At 39.8% G+C, this 21,435-nt stretch overlaps 1 protein-coding gene across 2 annotated transcripts in view; it reads left to right on the forward strand.

Annotated features, from left to right (window-relative positions):
- The window catches only part of LOC136858094 (sec1 family domain-containing protein 2), a 183,197-nt gene that overhangs the window by 50,635 nt on the left and 111,127 nt on the right, over positions 1 to 21,435 (forward strand). The window contains exon 5 of one of the 2 annotated variants that reach the window (XM_067137367.2): positions 15,451 to 15,623. The exons of the other annotated variant lie outside the window; for it this stretch is intronic. Coding sequence (XP_066993468.2) covers positions 15,451 to 15,623 — 173 coding nt within the window. The remainder of the gene's footprint in view (positions 1 to 15,450; positions 15,624 to 21,435) is intronic. 2 annotated transcript variants of the gene reach the window in all.

Consider the following 21,435-nt stretch of genomic DNA (forward strand, 5'->3'; position numbering starts at 1 on the left):
GGCAGCTTTGGTATATTTTTCGTAGCATACTTGTAACTTTGGGTGTTATGCATTCCCACACTATACTGTGTTTTACAGTGGATTCTGTCCATCTGAGACAGCTTTTCTTAAAATTCACTATTTTCTCAAGAAGGAATATGCCAAGTTAATGTAGCCTCTGGCAATATCATTAAAACAAATATGTAACGATAGCCTTCCATAAAGTTGAAATTAGTTGAAAGGATATGTGAAACTCGAATGGTGCATGAGATTTAAACGTCTTGTAATTACTTCTTTTAACAAATTACTACCATTTCATACCTTCTTATGATGAAATAAATCTTCCGTACTTTTGCTAATATCACAACTTAACACAATCTCGGTAAACTACATAAAGAAGTGACACTAAACACATTGTTTCCTAATGTGCCTTCAGCACAGATTTACTGACGCTGCTAGCGCCACAACGGCCAAAGTGGTCCCTATGTGATGTTCGCAAAGAAGCATGCAAGCCGAGTGAAGTGGTGAGGCTGAGAGATATACTAGAGGGCAATGCCACAACATAGAAGCCAAGAAATGGACTTTTTTTTTGTTTGTTTGACAGTAAGTTATGAAGTTGTATATTTTTTGCTAGTAGTTTAATGTTGCACTAACACATTGAAGGCTTTGGTGATGCTAGGATAAGTACAGGAAAAGGAAAGAGAGAAAAAAGATATAAAGATAATACAAATGGTACAAGACGAGGGAAACAAGACAAATGGAAGGAGAAAACGTCCCAATAAGATATTCATGTAATGTAATTATACTAGCTGATGTACCTGTGCTTCGCTACGGAATTCTACATTGTATACAGAATTCTAGGTTAGGTAGTGCACACGTTGTGAGTAAGATTGTATTAAATTGCATAGCTCTTAATGTTAGCCTAGAAACGCAACGGGGAAGTCACCAAACGTCTTTTCTCATATGAAGACTGGGTTAGAGAATTTTCATTGTAATGGTAGGCTCACTTGCCTACCATCAGTCACAATCATCCTCAGAAAGACTGTTTTAGTAATTTTCCCAACTGAAATGAACATAGGTCATTACAATGACATCAGTAGGAATGGCATGATTAAAAGCAATGCTTGCACATAAAATACTTAATCAAATGAAAAACCTCACATTTTCTCACTTTTAACGAACAGTACTATGCTACATGTTACAAATTTCATGTCTGGTCTGTATTGAAATGTACATCAGTTTAAAATTGATTAGGTTCAACCTATTCAATACAATTGAGTTCCTAAAGTTAGGATTTACATCTTATTATACTAAAATTTGAAGGGACATGTTTTGCCCATTATAAGGGCATCATCAGCCTTTCCACACTCATACCCAAAAGATAAAAATCAGGAACCTGATTGTTTTGGTCAAAATATAACATCAAGAATATAACATTGAGAATTATGCTTCTGGAATGCTGACGTTCAGTTCAGTAATGGAAATTCAGTTCCAACTACCTACGGATAGGAGTAGTCAGAAGGCGTGGAGGCTACTCAGGCGTCTCAGTAATGATCCTAATAAAGCATCATCTCTTTGTAACATATCTGCAAACCAAATTGCTCACCAACTTGTCCAAAATGGCAGTCTGTAAACTCCAGTTCTAAAACAAAAGTGGATGTTACTAACACGGAAACATCGGCAATGGTTAAATCACTGATCGCAATGAAACTTGCTAAACACATTGAGGTACACGTAAAAATGATGTCAGCATCAATTTTGGGTGCCGACATTCATTAGGGCGTTAACTAAGGGGCCTAAAAGTTGCGACATTTCAAGTTCCGCGTGATCAGCAATGAATACCTGCTGGCCAATGCTAAGCCGGCACACTGCCTGCCTGGAAACACACCTCTTCTCCTGCCCCCTCCAACTGGTTCACCACCGCTCGTCTCGTTCCCCTTCTCCCCACGCGTGCCGGCTGCTTAGCTGTTGAATGGGACAGTCACTATACTTCGCTTCTTTTCGTACTGTAAATATTGAAATCCTTTAAATAACATTCCATTTCACACATAATGATAATAAATAACCTAAACTCACGTACCCATTTTTTATTTAAATTTTATGTTTTCATTCCTGTTAATTCCGGTGAGTTGCCACATTTGTGGTGGGTACAACCCCGATTTAAGCACCATCGGGCGTGGTCAAACGTGGGATGGGGTACCGCGTCCGACCTATGCTTATATTATTTACTTCTAAAATGCCTTAAAGCTGTCGGTATTGTCCTGTAGAGTGGCCATACATATGAAATTAATTAAATTAAATCACCCGCAATTAAATAAATCACCCACCTTTAAACAACATTTTTATTTAAAGAAATTATGTGCCCGGGTAGATGATCTCAATGAATATAATGAGATTCGATACCTCAAGATATCAAAACCTGGTTACAGGTCCAGACCTTCTTTTTATGCCCCCCCCCCCCAACATTTTGTGTACACTATCAGTTGTGTCATAGACCGGGCGAGTTGGCCGTGCGGTTAGAGGCGCGCAGTTTTGAGCTTGCATCCGGGAGATAGTGGGTTCGAACCCCACTGTCGGCAGCCCTTAAGATGGTTTCCCATGGTTTCCCATTTTCACACCAGGCAAATGCTGGGGGCTGTACCTTAATTAAGGCCACGGCCGCTTCCTTCCCATTCCTGGGCCTTACCTATCCCATCGTCGCCATGAGACCTATCGGTGTCGGTGCAACGTAAAACAAATAGAAAAAAAAAAAGTTGTTATAACAAAACGAAATTATGGACAACAACAATATAAACTCCAAGTTTGAAACTACTGGTATTTTCCGTATTGCGTACTCTGATATGAGGAATATAGGTGCAGTGTTTTTATTTGTGCTTGTAATGAACGATTTATTTATGTTTTGCAGTGACAGACACAACACATTTCAATTGCAGCAATAGTTGTCGAATATAAATCAATTTAATGCATAGACAACTTTGATATGAATATGACATGGAATGTAGTAAAGTTTCACGTAATAAGAAAAGCCTTGAAAAACAAAAAAGACGTGCATTTATATATGCAAAATTAGCACCGGTTCTGTCCGACAGCTAAGTAGACAGGCAGGCGGGGGGAGAAGGTGGCGTACCAGAGGAGGGATGAAGGGGATGAGGTGCAGAGGTGTGGCATAAGGCGGACAGTGTGCTGGCTAAGCATTGCCCAGCAGGTATTCATTGCTGTTCGTGCGGAACTTGCAATGTTGCAAATTTTAGGCCCCTTAGTTAATGCCTTAATGAATGTCAGCACCCAAAATTACTGCTGACATCTTTTTTACGTGTACCTCAATGTGTTTTCCAAGTTTCATCACGATCAGCAACTTAACCATTGCCGATGTTCCCTTGTAAGACAAAATTCGTACCGGAGACCACTATGCTTTCTAATCCCTTTACCGTGGCAGAACTGAATGAGGCTATAAATATCAGTCAAAATGGAAAGGCTCCTGGTGTAGATGAATTCTGTATTCAACAAATCAAGAATTTTGGACCTGTTACTAGAGAATGGCTACTAAATCTTCTTAACAATTGCATTCAAACATGCAGAATACCCAAAATTTGGAGGAAATCTAGAGTTATAGCATTCCTTAAACCAGGAAAAGATCCACATGATCCTAAAAATTACAGACCAATTTCCTTGCTCTGTCATTTATCAAGATCTTAGAATGAATGATTCTGGTAAGGCTTACAAAAAATAGCTGAACCACTTTTGATCGCAGAACAAGCTGGTTTTAGAAGAGGGAAGAACTGTACATCACAAATCCTCCATTTGACCCAATATATTGAAGATGGTTTTGAAAATCCAAAAATAACTGATGCAGTCTTCATCAACCTAACTGTGGCCTATGACACAGTTAGTCACCAAATTCTGTTGAGTAAACTTTATAAGATGACAAAGAACAACAAGCTGACTGAATTTCTTTGATGTCTTCTTGAAAATCAAAGATTCTTTGTAGATTTCCAAGGGTGACATAGTCGCTGGAAGAACCTCAGGAGTGGCCTACCCCAAGGTAGTGTTTTGTCTCCAATATTGTTTAATATTTACACAAATGATCAACCCTTGCCAAAAGGAACAAAAAGCTTCATTTATGCAGATGATCGAGCTATTGTCACCCAGGGCAATCAGTTTGAGAGTGTTGAACGGAGACTAATCAAAGCCTTAGATGAACTGAGTCCATACTACAGAGAAAACCATCTAAAGCCTAACACCTCAAAGACGCAAATTTGTGCTTTTCACTTAAAGAATATTCAGGCAAGAAGAAAACTGAAGATTTTCTGGGAAGATGCTCTGTTGGATCATTGCTCAACACCTAAATACTTACTTACTTACTTACTTACTTACTTACTTACTTACTTACTTACTTACTTACTTACTTACTTACTTACTTACTTACTTATCTGGCGCTACAGCCCTGTGTGAGCCTTGGCCTCTTCTACGATAGTCTGCAATCTACTTCGATCCTGAGCGGCTGGTCTCCATGGGCGGATGTTCATTGCCCTCAAGTCAGCTTCAACTTCATCACTCCATCTATTACGGGGCCTTCCTTGTCGCCGTCTTTTGTCTACTCGGGACTTAACTACTTTTCTTGGCTTTCGATCTTCCTCCATTCTTTCCACATGGCCAAGCCATCGCAGTCTCTGTGCCTTAATAAATCTAACTATATCCTCCTGGTCTAATATGTTTTGTATTTCAGCATTCGTCCTTATTCTCCAACCATTCTGGTCTTGAATTGGGCCATATATTCGTCTAATAATCTTTCTTTCAAATATCTTTAATTTATTTGCGTCATCAACTAAAAGGTTCCAGGCTTCTGAGCCATATGTCACTACAGGTCTAATAAGGGTATTATATATTTTGAATTTTGTAAGTTTAGACAATAGACGAGATTTAAATAATGTAAGATTAGCATAATAGGCCCTGTTTCCAGCTATTATTCTATGATGTATCTCCTCACTTATTCTATTATTATTTGTCAACATGGTTCCCAAATACTCAAAACTTCGTACATTCTCAAAATGATGGCCGTTTATTGTCAGATTATCTTGACTTCTTCTGCCCTCTATAACAGTCACATGCATATACTTAGATTTACTGTCATTCACCTCCAATCCCATCCGTTTTCCTGCTTCCTCCATTTCAAGAAACATTTCCTTCAAATATCTATCATTCCTGGCCATTAACACTACATCATCTGCATATGCACAAATTTGTTTAGATTTATATACAATATTTCCTGTATCCATTATTTTTTCAAGGACTTGGTTAATTGCCAGATTAAACAAAGTAGCTGAGAGTGCGTCACCTTGTCTGACTCCTGTATTAAGGGCAAACTCATTTCCAATTCTTCCATCCACCAGCACCTTTGCTCTTACTTCTCCTAAAGTGATTCTGAACATCCTAATCAGTTTCTGTGGTATTCCTATTGTCTCCATGTATTCATATAGCTTATCCTTGTATATACTGTCAAATGCTTGTCTAAAATCTACAAACAACATATGTAGATCTATATTATGCTCATAGCATTTTTCCATCGTTTGACGTACCACAAATATTTGATCTACTGTGCTCCTATTTCGCCTGAAGCCACACTGTACTTCATCCAATCTTTCTTCAGCATATGGAGTCAGATATTGTAATAGGATATTTGAAAATACTTTATAGATGATATTCAGTAGTGTGATTCCCCTATAATTAGTGCATTCATACTTATTTCCCTTCTTATATATTGGGAAAATTATTCCTGTATTCCACTCATCAGGTATCCGTTCTTCCTCCCAAATCTTAATAATCAGTTCATGAATCTCTCCTAGCATTTCTTTGCTACTATTTTTAATGTTCACTTGTTATTCCGTCTTCTCCTGCTGCTTTATGGTTATTTAATTTTGCAATAGCATTTTCTACATCTTTCAGTGTGGGGGCATTTATCCATTGTTCTGGTCCATTCTGCTCCATATGCCGTTCACTTTCTTCCACATCTTCTCTTTCCTTGTTAAGGAGCTCTCGGAAATATTCGGTCCATCTTTCACTTATTTCCTCTTCATTCTGTAATAGCTTACCTTCTTTATTCTTACAGCCATTCAATCTTGGCTTATACCCTTTCCTGAAATAATTAATTTCATAATAGAATTCCTTTGTCCTCTTCTGTAACCTTTGTGTCTCTATACTCTCTAGTTTCTTCTTAATCATCTCTTTTCTTCTTACAGATGTTATTAGCTTCACGTCTGCATTTCTCATAATTTTCCCTATTTGACCTTGTATCTCTCCGTAACATTTTTGCTCTTGCTGCATTCTTCTTTCCAATCGCTTCCTCACACTCCATATCGAACCAAATATTTCTTTTCTTTTTGGCTATACCCAGTGTTTCTTGTGCCGCATTTTGTATGCACTTTTGAACTTTTGCCCACCTTTCCTCTATTCCAGAAACTTGTCCAATCATCTGTAAAGTATTATTCATTTTTGACTGGAATTCTTGTTTTCCTTCTGGTTGTTGTAGTTTTTCCAAATTCCATTTCTTTCTTTCCGTAGGTTGTCTCCTCTGTCCTGTTGCCAATTTTTGCCTCACTATTGCTTTTACTAAATAATGATCAGAATCACAGTTTGGCCCTCTGCATGTCCTTACGTCAATAATTGATGCTGCATGCCTCGTTGTCACTAGTACATGATCTATTTGATTTACCACATTGTTTCCTGGCATCTTCCACGTTCCTTTATGTATTTTCTTATGATCAAAGCAGGTGCTTTTAATTATAAGACCACTCGTAGTTGCAAACTGTCCCAAGTAAAAACCATTCTCATTTGATTCATCATGTAGTGTATATTTCCCGGCTATTGGTCTCATACACTCTTCCTTTCCCACTTTGGCATTAAAATCTCCTAAAAGAATAGTCATGTCATATCTTGGTCCCTCTTCAACGGTTTGTACTAACTCATCATAAAATTGTTCCTTCCTTTCCTCATCTGCATCTTCGATTGGTGCATGTGCTGATATAACAGTTATGTTCCTAAACTTCCCCTTAATCCAAAGCTTACATATTCTATCTGAGATCGGTTCAAATCCTATTACACTCTTCTTCAATTTCCCATGTACTATAAATCCCGTACAGAACTGTCCTGTTCTTTCTTCCGGCCCACTGTAATAGAGGTTATAATCTTTCTTTTCAATACATCCTTGCCCTTTCCATCTTATTTCCTGAATCGCTACTAAGTCGTATCCAAATCTTTTTGTTTCATTTACAATTTCTTGCATTTTTCCCGGTTTCAACATTGTTCTTACATTCCATGTCGCCATGTTTATATCCGCTTTCCTTACTCGTGTCCTTTTCCTAAGCTTTTGTCGTCTTTGATTTCCATCCGGTTTTCTTGTAGAAGTCTTCTGAACAATGCTTTTTTTACAAGGTGAGGCCGTTAACCCCACGCTCAACCCTATCCACTGGCTGGGGACATTGATTTTGGAGCATCCTACTCCTAGACAGGTTGTCTTCACCACGACTAAGGAGTCCCGTCTACCCCGTCTTACGTCCTCAACTAATTAACCCCAGTGAGGATGGGTTGCCTCATCCGCCTTTTCCACCATTCCGAAGGTCTCCTTCTCTGCTGGATCCGCCGTTAAGGTCTTCACCCGTAACCCTGGGCAAGGGTTCCACGTTATACCCCGTGGGACTGGGTCCCCACCTGAACTTAGCCATCCTTTTACACCGGCCTACTGGAGTAGAGGATGCCCACCCCCGTAACGTGGATGCGCCAGGCAGGAGTTACTCAAGTGGAGAATAGGGAAGGTGGCCCTATCTCCCTTGAGTCGGGTTAATGGTTGTGTATGGTACCACAACCAAAGGCGCTCAACACCTAAATATCTAGGGGTAACTCTGGATCGTGCACTCACGTATGAACAACATTATGTTAACATGAAACACAAAGTATCTACGCGAAATTCCATTCTTCGCAAGTTATGCGGTACCAGCTGGGGAATGCAAGCTCAAACATTGAGAACTACTGCTTTAGCACTGAGTTACTCTGCAGCAGAATATGCATGCCCTGTTTAGTATAGATCATGTCATGGCAAACAGGTAGATATTGCTTTAAATGAAACTTGCCGGCTTATAACTGGTTGCCTAAGATCTACACCTTGTTTGATATCAGGTGTAAAGTAGCTGCCAAACATGAAAGATCTAAAGTAGGCATTGACCAAACACATCCGTTACATGATTATCAACCTGCTTAACAACGATTGAAATTGAGGAGAAGTTTTCTTCATTCTACTGAGTGCCTTTCGGAATCACCTCAATCACCAAGACTAACTTTCTGGAGATCTAGAAACCTCCATCTCAATGGATGGATGGATCCATCTGAAACTCTTCCAGCCGGTCATGAAGAGTCATGGTCTACATGGAAGAGTCTAACAGGCTGCGGTCTGGGGTCGGTCGATCTAAGAACAACATGAAGAAGTGGGGTCTATCTGAAGAGTTAGCCCTCTGTGCCTGCGGAGAAGAACAAACCATGGCGCACCTACTTAATTGCAACTCCTGCCCTCTCGTTTGCACCATGCAAGATTTGGTGAAGGCCACACCAAATGGTCGAGATCTCACCAAATTCTGGTCCACTATGATATAATTGTTACTTGAATGTACCTCTAGTATGTTTTCACCAGTTAGGCCTATCTAATTATTTCACATTCTTAATTAATAATTTGTATGATGTATTGCTTCTGATATGAATAAATAAATAAATAAATAAATAAATAAATAAATAAATAAATAAATGAATAAAACATTGAGAATGAGTATTATACAATGTGAAATTGTTATGAGTTCTTAATTGATAATTTACAGTTGAAACTAGTTTAAAATGTTTGTGAAGAAATGAATAATGTTGGTATGATATTACACTGGTGATTTAAAATATCTTACAAAATAGACAACTAGTCCATATCCACATAATAATAAGAAGGTCTATGGCTAAAGTTGAATCTTGAGTTGCAGTATCATTGTAAGAGTGAAATTCGCTTAAAAGCAACTCAATTTTGAAGAAAAGGTTAAAATAGACCTTTAGTAGCTTAATTAAGATGACACACCGAGCTGCAGTCGCTTAAGTGCGGCCAGTATCCAGTATTCAGGAGATAGTAGGTTCGAACCCCACTGTCGGCAGCCCTGAAAATGGTTTCCCGTGGTTTACCATTTTCACACCAGGCAAATGCTGGGGCTGTACCTTAATTAAGGCCACGGCCGCTTCCTTACTACTCCTAGCCCCTTCCTGTCCCATCGTCGCTGTAAGACCTATCTGTGTTGGTGCGACGTAAAGCATGTAGCAAAAAAAAAAATTAAGATGACATTGAAACTTTCTTATTGGAGACTTGTGACTCGGAACTTTGTACTAAAGAACAACTATTTCACTTTCAACAGCAAAATTTATCCTTTATCAGGCATCTTGGCAGACATATACATGGACTTGTTAGAACACCACAGAATAACTTCAAAAATAAAGGGACTAAGCCTGTGGCTCAGATATGTAGGCGATACATTTGCAATAATCGATGAATCTCAACAATAGCAACGGGATTTTAGATTTTTTTAAACACCCTCAATCAAAATATCAAGTTCACTAAGGAGGACGAGGTCAATGGATCCATTAACCTTTTAGACATTACTATAACACGTGATAAGAACGCATTTGATTTCTAAATTTACAGAAAACCCACCCACACCCCACTAACAATTAAAAATTCATCAATACACCCTAACTCCCATAAACAGGCTACCTTGTACAGTTTAATTTACAGAGCCTTAAAAATCCCTCTATCACCTAAGTATCTAAAAACAGAACTTCATTATATTAAGAATTTAGTAAAATTCAATGGTTTTAAAATAGAAGTAGTTAACCGAATAATTAATAAAATCAAATATTAACTAGTAACAAACCTTGTCCCAGATAAACCCAAAAAATCTAAGTTCGCCACTTTCACCTACAATAATCCAGGCATTTACCAAGTAACAAACCCTCTGAAAAACAAAACATTAACGTTGCCTTTAAGACAACAAACACCAACCGTAATCTGTTTTTTAATCACAACACACTCAACACAAACAATAGTATCTACTCAAGCTCAGGCATGTATAGGCTCAAATGCACGCAATGTGAAAAATCATATATTGGGCAAACAGGCCGGAGCTTCCTTACTAGATATCAGGAGCACTATAATGCCAATAGACACAACAAGTTCTCTGCCATGAGTTCTCATATGAAAGATACAGGTCATCATTTTACAACTATCAAACAGGACCTTACAATCATCAAAATAATAGGCAAAGGAAAATTAATGAACGAATTAGAAAACATTTACGTATATCTAGATCAACATTACAATAAAAACTTAAATCTCAATGATCCCATTGAAGTAAAAAGTTTAAATCCAAATTTAAACAAAATTCTTAAAAATCTTAAACTAACTTCCAATAAAGTTCCCACCTTCCCCTTAAAGGTAACTCCCTCTGTCCCCGCCCCTGCTAATGTTCCACAGCCAACAGCACGTAAGCTTAATGCTCCGCCCATCTCTTCTTCTTCATTACACCCCCCTCCCTCAGTTCCACATAGATACAATGCAAGAAATTCAATGTCACTCATTCTGACACCACACAGACAACCAGTTCACACCACAAAAATCAAGAAGGTAAGTAAATGAATACATAGCATTCTGTCAAACACAACCATTTTTCTCTAAACTTCATATCTTTTTACCCTCTTTTCATTACAGATTCTTCACTAAACATCCTTCAATAGTCAATCTATATTTAAAGCTACAGCCAACAACAAGCAAGTATATTGCCATTGATGCTTTCACAGCTTGTACTTATAAACATGATTGTGTATAATCTTTTGGGCTTATGCCATGTCAAGAGAATAAGGTGAAATTCTTTACATTTCACCTTATTTTCTTGACATGGCATAAGTCCAAAAGCCTATACAGTATGAGCCATGCTGAAATGGCATGTTCATAAAAATGTTGTTTCCCATATTGCAAAGGGCTTGTATTGGCCTCACCTCAATTGAGTTAAGTGTTTCCATGATTGTACCACAGAGAGCAGCTCCCTCGGTCATGAGGACGGAAGATCATTCTTTCGGCGAGACTGTTTTATCTCTTTGGAGCGAATCTTTGCATTGTTATGTGTGTGGAATATAAACATGGACCCCACGCAGATTGGAGCGGCGTTTTTATGCCATAAATGGGTTTTTAATAGATTTTTTTTTTTTTTGCTAGGGGCTTTACGTCGCACCGACACAGATAGGTCTTATGGCGACGATGGGATAGGAAAGGCCTAGGAGTTGGAAGGAAGCGGCCGTGGCCTTAATTAAGGTACAGCCCCAGCATTTGCCTGGTGTGAAAATGGGAAACCACGGAAAACCATCTTCAGGGCTGCCGATAGTGGGATTCGAACCTACTATCTCCCGGATGCAAGCTCACAGCCGCGCGCCTCTACACGCACGGCCAACTCGCCCGGTTTTAATAGATTTAATAGATTTAAACTTGACCCATACTACCATCCTTCTTGTTATTTTGATTATTGATATTACAGGTATGGTAATCCTTGTACTAATATTATTTCTACTGTTCTGTTTTGCCATTCTCCTCTTTTAATGATGGCTGATTGATATGCATCCTTCTGCTCTACAGCGAGAATGGGCTGTGTGTCTGTTGTTGACGTGATTGTGATGTGTTCATAGCTGGGTCTCTGATTGATTTTATTTATGTGCACTACATTGTAAAGTATTTTGCCATCGAGTGAATGTACGCCCTGCGTGTCAACACAGAGATCCATTCGTGTCGTACAAAGTGCGTAAGCTGATGGGTTTATGCATGACCACTGGGTCCCTATTATCCTACTGCTAATTGTCTGCACCGTGCACACTATCTCTGACATATGTGAGACCTTTGTTTGTGACCATGAGAGTCGTACTATATGAGTTGGTGTTTAACTTATTAACTGGAGCAACTGCTCGTATTGTTTGCCGATACCGGCAATGTGTGAATGTTTGGGTGTGTGTGTTGGTGAGTGGAAGGAGAGAAAGGATGACGTATCGGTCAGCTCAATTTATATTTTGACCTTGTTTCTGAGCCTCATGCTTGTTGCCAGTACGGTGATATTTATTTTGCCTTGGTCTCCGTCATGGCCGTTTGCTTGCCCACGAGGCCGCCATGTTTTCTTATATTCAGGCTATGCGCCGCGCATGCCTGTGTTTCTCTTTGGGTTTGAATATTGTTTCTTTGGTCCAGAGATGTTTCTCTGTGCTATGTTATGATCTTTCACATTTTATTTTACCTTCTCTGAGTTTTTTCTTTTCTCCTTGCTGCGTGGGAACTTTGATCTGGGGTAATTGTTAAGATGATGTGGAAGTTAAATAGACGCGTATGTAAAGAATTTTATTAATCTCGCGGAAAGAATGACCGAGTTGATCCGTGTGGATTGCATTCACGTTATCACATTATATAGCGAGATTGCAATTGAGATGGTGAGCCCGTCGTATGAATAATTTAAGCTTGGTGTTTGAAAAGCTGTGCTCAGGCATTAATGTTAGGACTCCAATTGGATGAACTCTGCACATGTATGTATCCTTTCTTTTAATTGCTGGCTTCATTTCTTGTTTGTTTTCTTTTAAATTTTATTATATCAATAAACCCTCATTTAAATTTAGTTTGAATTTTATTGTTAGTAGCCTTAGTCTCGTTCCTGTTCTGCATTGAAATGAGGGTCGTTTCCAATTTAGGACTGTATCATTGGCCTTTCCTGGTTGCGGTCCATGCCTCGAATCTCCCAACATGTGTGTTTTATGGTGACGTAGATTGTCGGTAAGAGAGGGGGTGCGGCTCAAGTATCATGTCAACAAGCAAGTATGTTCCCATTTAACTATCAGGATAAGAGAAAAAGAGAAAGCTAGCAAAGACCTACACGGCAACATTTAGTTGTGAACTTTTTATTACTTCAACAAAACTATGAAGACCATGGACCCACTTCGTAAACAATGAGATTAATGGATTAATGGATCCAACAACTTCATCACTTACACAGTGCCATACTACAGTTTAATCACAAGTTTCCAATAAGAAAGTTTCAATGTCATCTTAATTATGTTACTAAAGGTCCATTTTAACCTTTTCTTCAAAATCTAAATCGAGTTGCTTTTAAGCGAATTTCACTTTTACAATGTTACTGCAACTCAAGATTAAACTTTAGCCATAGACCTTCTTATTATTATGTGGATATGGACTAGTTGTCTATTTTGTAAGATATTTTAAATCACCAGTGTAATATCATACCAACATTATTCATTTCTTCACAAACATTTTAAACAAGTTTCAACAGTAAATTATCAATTAAGAACTCATAACAATTTCACATTGTATAATACTCATTCTCAATGTTATATTCTTAATTTTATATTTTGACCAAAACAATCAGGATCCTGATTTTTATCTTGTGGGTATGAGTGTGGAAAGGCTGATGATGCCCTTATAATGGGCGAAACATGTCCCTTCAAATTTTAGTATAATAAGATGTAAATCCTAAGTTTAGGAACTCAATCGTATTGAATAGGTTGAACCTAATAAATTTTAGTAATATTGTTTTAACTGCGCGCTGCCGATCTAACAACCCTGGAATAACCGTGATCCATGAACACACTGTCCTTTTTCGGCAGCGGGGGGGGTTGAATACTGGAGGGTGAAAACTATGCCCTTTTACTAATCTGTTTCCTAGGAGTACCCAATGAATCGAAAAATCTCAATTCAATACACTGGCGGTGAAAAAATATATCTCACTTGGAGGCAAATTTGTCCTCCAAGCCAGAAGAGAAACCCCCTCTTCACTGCTAATTTGGCATGAAACAAATGTAGAATTTAAGAAAAGTGAAGAGGAAGAAGCTTTTCTTAAGAAACGGCTCTTTTCAGGGTTGAATTTTGAGTTATCTAGTGAATTGTAGTGCTATAATTTGGAATAGGCCAAAATTGTAATTCTAGCCCAGGTCATACTACTACTACTACTACTACTACTACTACTACTACTAACTGAGCCTCTGCCTTAAGTATGCACACTGCTCATTCAAAACAGCGCATCAGAGTAGGGATCGAATAGCTGGAATACTATGATGAACCAGTGTGTTATGCATCAGCAGTATCAGGAAATGTTTGAACCAGAGGAATGGCATGCTAAGAAGAAAGTTTTCTAACTCCCCAGCTATTTCCCGCCAATATTCAGTCAGGCTTTTATACTCGGTACGCAGCAGTAATCCCATCTATCGGAGTCAAGTGGCAGCATAAGAGATGAAGAACATCACAGCAAACAATGGTCAATGTAATGTTATTGTTGATCAATGTTATGCACTTCCGATATTGTAGGCCTTCACAATTAGTTTTCTTCCAACTCTAAAATACCACTCTCATCATAGTCGGTACGGTAAAACTGAATAAAACATAAATAATTGGAAATTGTATTCTCTATAACTTTTGTTATGTAGCCCCCTAGTACTTTTCAATAGGACCAATAACATAAGCATTTAAAAATTAAATTTTAGGTGCCTTCCCCTAAACTATAATTTCTTCCAGGATGAATAAAACTGTTTATAGCTTAGACTGTAGTTTCTTATTTCCCGACTCTATACACTGATGAATATTGAATCTTCACGACCGCATTGTAATCGAAACAGACTTTCAACGTATTAGGTCGTGTTACGTACATGTAGTACGTGTTGAAGAGATGTTAAGTACATGTAAACGACCTAATACGTTGAAAGTCTGTTTCGATTTCTATATACTGATTTTCATTAAATTCTGTTAACCCATATTCTCATGGCTCGGCATTGATATGGACTTAGCAACAAAAATAGAAATTCATGAATATTTGTGTTATCATAGCCAGTACGGTAAAAATGTGTAAGACATAAATGATCAGAAATTTAATTCTATATAACTTCAGTTATGTAGTATTTATCGATACGACCACTAATTATATAAATATTTGAGAATTAAATTTCAGGCCTTCCCCTAAACTACCATTTCACTCAGAGTGAATGAAATGATTTATAGCCTAGACTTTACACACCGATTTTCATTCTCTTTAGCCTTTTTTCTCGTGATGTGTGTACATACATACATACAGACAGACAGAAATTACAGAAAGGTAAAAAGTGCATTTCCTTGTTACTGTGGACATGACCGATACAGAAATATCATTCTCTTCAAATTCTGAGCAATGTACAGACAAAACTCTTATTTTATGTATGTAGATAGCATATTTCTGTGGGTCGCTGTTCATAGTTAACATAATAGGAATTGCACATGATAATTTGAAATTAAGGTCCAGAACATTAAAAGCTGCCAATAGATATTCTGTTAATTTAGAAGTATTGAAGATATTATTTAAACAAAACTTTTATTTTCCTTTATTCATGTTTCAGACTGCAAGTGCTCGGTGCTCTCTTATTCTAGTGGACCGTTCTCTGGACCTGAGTATTGCTACCGGTCATAGTTCAGAGTCTCTGCTTGATCGCATTGTTGCTGTACTGCCTCATCTGCCAGGACACTCTGTTGATGTAGCTGTGAATGTAGCTCCTCTTACTAACAGTAAAGTGTACGTATGTCTAGGTCAATTAAAATAACTTATTAAAAGAGAGTTGTAGGTACCTTTGCAGCACAATATCACACAATGGAAAATTGGGCAAAGAAATTAATTCAAGAACTGAGCAAGCAACGAGATTTTTTCAGTGTGCTAGAGACATACAGATTGTACCAGTGATATGCAAGGAGTCTCTGTGTTCACCTTATTTTGTACCAGTATAGATGTATGTTTCAGCAGCCTGGACTTTGACTGAGAGAAACAAGTGCAGTATTCAAGGAGTAGAAATGATGAAACATACAAGCAAAGACTAGACATGACAGTAGAACCTTAGGAGAAAAAGGAAAGAGTTGTTGAACATAAATTGCAAGAAAGAACTGACTGTCAAAGCTAAGGTTGTTTTGACACCTGATGTGAATGCAAAACGAGAGGATTTGGAAGAAGGTCTTTGAGAAATTGAAAATGAATCTCTGGAAAGAACTTACGGGATGACCCTGAATGAGAGAAAAGTATTCTATAATGGAATATGAAAGTAAGAGACGTAAACACAGCACAGTGATCAAAGAAGAATGTTGAATAAAGTGGAGGGCAGTATATGACATTGGATGATGATATATATCCCACTTATATTCTTCACACATACAGATATGGTACAAATTGTAATACACCCCATTTACCCACTTCCTTAGAGAGCATTTCTTCATGTCATATGGACATGATGTCTTCTTGTAGGTTGCATTATAAAAGTTGCAGGAATCTGGTCTCATTATGTTCTCATTACAGAAGGTGCTTATTATTGCTGTCCATTCCTGCGTACATTTTGGTGCAATATGTAGTGTTTTGTTTAGCATGTCCCAACGTTATACTACATTGTTTCTAATTCTTCTTGTGGTGCCATCCTCTAGCTCTCGTGCCTTTTGAAGTTTATTATGGAAAACTCATTCTTTAAGATAGCACCAATTTGTTTGTTGAGCCCTCAGCCAAAGGCTGGTTGCATCCTCAACAGCTCAACCACCAGCAGTCATGTGGTTTGCCTAAATGTCACTGAAAACTTACACTGAAGAAATAAGAAGTCTGATCGAGCTCGGTAGCTGCAGTCGCTTAAGTGCGGCCAGTATCCAGTAATCGGGAGATAGTGGGTTCAAACCCCACTGTCGGCAGCCCTGAAGATGGTTTTCCTTGGCTTCCCATTTTCACACCATGCAAATGCTGGGGCTGTACCTTAATTAAGGCCACGGCCACTTCTTTCCCATTCCTAGGCCTTTCCTATCCCATCGTCGCCATAAGACATATCTGTGTCGGTGCGGCGTAAAGCAAATAGCAAAAAAAAAAAAAAAAAAAAAGTCTGGTTGTTTCCTGTTCTTTTCTTACTGAACCAGAAAGTGCTATAGTGTGTCAATCTGCCAAGCCTCCTGAAATGCACATAGTAACCAACCCTGCGAGCAACAATTTCACAAGTTCATAAAAGGGAGGGGCTGCACAAGGAATGGCATTACTAGTGTTGCCCATACCTCAGTCCCTTTTATACTGTCGAAGCCAAGGACGAGCCTGAGACCAGTCCATGAAAGTAACAAAGTTGTTCTAGCCCATACCAAAAGACAGTAGCACCATAAGGACTGGTAAAATTGAGGGATTATATTGGCCACAGATCTGCAGACATGACTTGGTTTTCAACATAGCTGACCAAGTGAGTTGGCCGCAGAGGTCGGTTGCGTAGCTGTGAGCTTGCATTCTGGAGATGGTGGGTTCCATGTCTCTTAGATGCTCCACAAACTCTAAATACCTTGGTGTAAGTAATTATGTCAACTAACCAAACCAAACCAAATCCCCACGGCACTTAACGCCCTTGAAAGGGCTTTGGCCTGCCCAGCGACCGCTGCTCAGCCCGAAGGCCCGCAGATTACGAGGGGTCGTGTGGTCAGCATGACACATCTTTTTAGCCGTTATTCTGGGCTTTTGAGACCGGGGCCACCATCACAACATCAGATAGCTCCTCAATTTTAATCATGTAGGCTGAGTGGACCTTGAACCAGCCCTCAGGTCGAGAGAAAAATCCCTGACCTGACCGGGAATCGAACCCAGGGCCTCCGGGAGAGAGGCACGCATGCTGCCCCTACACCACAGGGCCGGCAGTTATGTCAACTACATCCCACAATCAATTTGGCTTGACAGTCTTCAGTCAGGTATGGTACACCATACTCTCACTCAGTTACTACATTCCGTATAGGTTTTCAGTAGATCTCTACCTTGAATTCTGGATGTTGACATATCATTACTGTTGAAAACACACCTCATCTATGATGGAGGAAAAGAGGACCCGTCAATTTAAGATGACATTGTACGAAAGAAATAGAGATTGTCCTATTCCTTTTGTGTCTCCATTTTTATCCTTTCCTCCTCTCTCTATTGCTCTCTCTTCCCACACTGATTCATCATTGGGTTTATACTATTATACTTTCTTGTTCTGTGCCTGTCTCTCTATATATGATTTGATTTGATACTTGTTTGTTCCTTTCCAATACTTACATTTACTGTGAACTATTATTATTGTGAACACTTTGGATTTTTATGAATGAGATCTTGTCTCTAGCAGTAAAATTATAATTTCTTTATCAGGTTCCTATAGTTGCTGTACTGACATTTATTTTGTACAGTCATTGTTTTCTCTTTTTTTTTGGTTACCCTTTGGCATGTTAAGTAACAGTATCCTGCTTCTTAATATCATCAATGCAAGTCTCATCAGGTGAATGTTCCAGTCGGTTACTTACATCTTGTAGAAATCTCTCTGGCATTAATGACAGATTTCACAGGTACATTCAGAAGGAATAGTGTATTTCCAGTCTACATGTGAAATCATGTCTCATCAACTTCAAAAGGCCCTGGTACTCCCCAAACTTTGTCCTGAACTGCCATGTTGTAAGAAAGATCCTGAACCCCCCCCAAACCACATTCTTCAATTAAGTATATTAAGTATAATATTCTCACTATATTTGATTGTTTGATTATTGGTTAACTGCTGTCCACCATACATGCAGTAATAAGCTACATCAAAGAAAATTGGGAAAGATGATACAGCAATTAACTGTTGTAGATGTTGAGAAGGGGTAAGGTAACTTGATAGTATCTTCCCCAGCAGTTGGAAATTGGCATGCATCATTTGGCAGCAAACATGACATTGATTCTGAACCCATCAAAACGGAATCCGTGTACTGAGATTCAATTTTTGACAGTGGTGGGATGGCTGCCGGCTGAATGCTGTGTACAGTGCACGTGTTACAAGGGTAGTGCAAGGAGCATTACTAAAGAAACGGTGAGAGCTTCTAGACCATCCACTCTACAGCCCTGTCCTGTCACCTGCCGACTTCCATTGTTGAGTCCTCTGAAAAACATTTCAGAATAGCACCCATTTCCAAAATGGTGATTACTCATGGCTGTGGTGCTGTAGTAGTCCTAACAGCAACCACATACCATTCTTTTCAGACGGTGTCCAGTGCTTGGTGAAGCAGTGAGATACATGTCTCATTATAAAGGAATACTTTTTATTTATTTTATTCCGTAAACATTGCTGTGTCTGTTTGTGTTTACTTAGTAATGTCATTGTATTGGTTTGTGTAAATGGGCCCAGGTGGATTTCAGTTGATCACACCTCTTATATAAAGTTAGTTGCTTGCTTGCTTGCTTGCTTGCTTGCTTGCTTGCTTGCTTGCTTGCTTGCTTGCTTGCTTGCTTGCTTGCTTGCTTGCTTGCTTGCTTGCTTGCTTGCTTGCTTGCTTGCTTGCTTGCTTGCTTGCTTGCTTGCTTGCTTGCTTGCTTGCTTGCTTGCTTGCTTGCTTGCTTGCTTGCTTGCTTGCTTGCTTGCTTGCTTGCTTGCTTGCTTGCTTGCTTGCTTGCTTGCTTGCTTGCTTGCTTGCTTGCTTGCTTGCTTGCTTGCTTGCTTGCTTGCTTGCTTGCTTGCTTGCTTGCTTGCTTGCTTGCTTGCTTGCTTGCTTGCTTGCTTGCTTGCTTGCTTGCTTGCTTGCTTGCTTGCTTGCTTGCTTGCTTGCTTGCTTGCTTGCTTGCTTGCTTGCTTGCTTGCTTGCTTGCTTGCTTGCTTGCTTGCTTGCTTGCTTGCTTGCTTGCTTGCTTGCTTGCTTGCTTGCTTGCTTGCTTGCTTGCTTGCTTGCTTGCTTGCTTGCTTGCTTGCTTGCTTGCTTGCTTGCTTGCTTGCTTGCTTGCTTGCTTGCTTGCTTGCTTGCTTGCTTGCTTGCTTGCTTGCTTGCTTGCTTGCTTGCTTGCTTGCTTGCTTGCTTGCTTGCTTGCTTGCTTGCTTGCTTGCTTGCTTGCTTGCTTGCTTGCTTGCTTGCTTGCTTGCTTGCTTGCTTGCTTGCTTGCTTGCTTGCTTGCTTGCTTGCTTGCTTGCTTGCTTGCTTGCTTGCTTGCTTGCTTGCTTGCTTGCTTGCTTGCTTGCTTGCTTGCTTGCTTGCTTGCTTGCTTGCTTGCTTGCTTGCTTGCTTGCTTGCTTGCTTGCTTGCTTGCTTGCTTGCTTGCTTGCTTGCTTGCTTGCTTGCTTGCTTGCTTGCTTGCTTGCTTGCTTGCTTGCTTGCTTGCTTGCTTGCTTGCTTGCTTGCTTGCTTGCTTGCTTGCTTGCTTGCTTGCTTGCTTGCTTGCTTGCTTGCTTGCTTGCTTGCTTGCTTGCTTGCTTGCTTGCTTGCTTGCTTGCTTGCTTGCTTGCTTGCTTGCTTGCTTGCTTGCTTGCTTGCTTGCTTGCTTGCTTGCTTGCTTGCTTGCTTGCTTGCTTGCTTGCTTGCTTGCTTGCTTGCTTGCTTGCTTGCTTGCTTGCTTGCTTGCTTGCTTGCTTGCTTGCTTGCTTGCTTGCTTGCTTGCTTGCTTGCTTGCTTGCTTGCTTGCTTGCTTGCTTGCTTGCTTGCTTGCTTGCTTGCTTGCTTGCTTGCTTGCTTGCTTGCTTGCTTGCTTGCTTGCTTGCTTGCTTGCTTGCTTGCTTGCTTGCTTGCTTGCTTGCTTGCTTGCTTGCTTGCTTGCTTGCTTGCTTGCTTGCTTGCTTGCTTGCTTGCTTGCTTGCTTGCTTGCTTGCTTGCTTGCTTGCTTGCTTGCTTGCTTGCTTGCTTGCTTGCTTGCTTGCTTGCTTGCTTGCTTGCTTGCTTGCTTGCTTGCTTGCTTGCTTGCTTGCTTGCTTGCTTGCTTGCTTGCTTGCTTGCTTGCTTGCTTGCTTGCTTGCTTGCTTGCTTGCTTGCTTGCTTGCTTGCTTGCTTGCTTGCTTGCTTGCTTGCTTGCTTGCTTGCTTGCTTGCTTGCTTGCTTGCTTGCTTGCTTGCTTGCTTGCTTGCTTGCTTGCTTGCTTGCTTGCTTGCTTGCTTGCTTGCTTGCTTGCTTGCTTGCTTGCTTGCTTGCTTGCTTGCTTGCTTGCTTGCTTGCTTGCTTGCTTGCTTGCTTGCTTGCTTGCTTGCTTGCTTGCTTGCTTGCTTGCTTGCTTGCTTGCTTGCTTGCTTGCTTGCTTGCTTGCTTGCTTGCTTGCTTGCTTGCTTGCTTGCTTGCTTGCTTGCTTGCTTGCTTGCTTGCTTGCTTGCTTGCTTGCTTGCTTGCTTGCTTGCTTGCTTGCTTGCTTGCTTGCTTGCTTGCTTGCTTGCTTGCTTGCTTGCTTGCTTGCTTGCTTGCTTGCTTGCTTGCTTGCTTGCTTGCTTGCTTGCTTGCTTGCTTGCTTGCTTGCTTGCTTGCTTGCTTGCTTGCTTGCTTGCTTGCTTGCTTGCTTGCTTGCTTGCTTGCTTGCTTGCTTGCTTGCTTGCTTGCTTGCTTGCTTGCTTGCTTGCTTGCTTGCTTGCTTGCTTGCTTGC

This window comes from Anabrus simplex, chromosome 1 (assembly GCF_040414725.1).
Source record: "Anabrus simplex isolate iqAnaSimp1 chromosome 1, ASM4041472v1, whole genome shotgun sequence".
Lineage (NCBI taxonomy): Eukaryota > Metazoa > Arthropoda > Insecta > Orthoptera > Tettigoniidae > Anabrus > Anabrus simplex.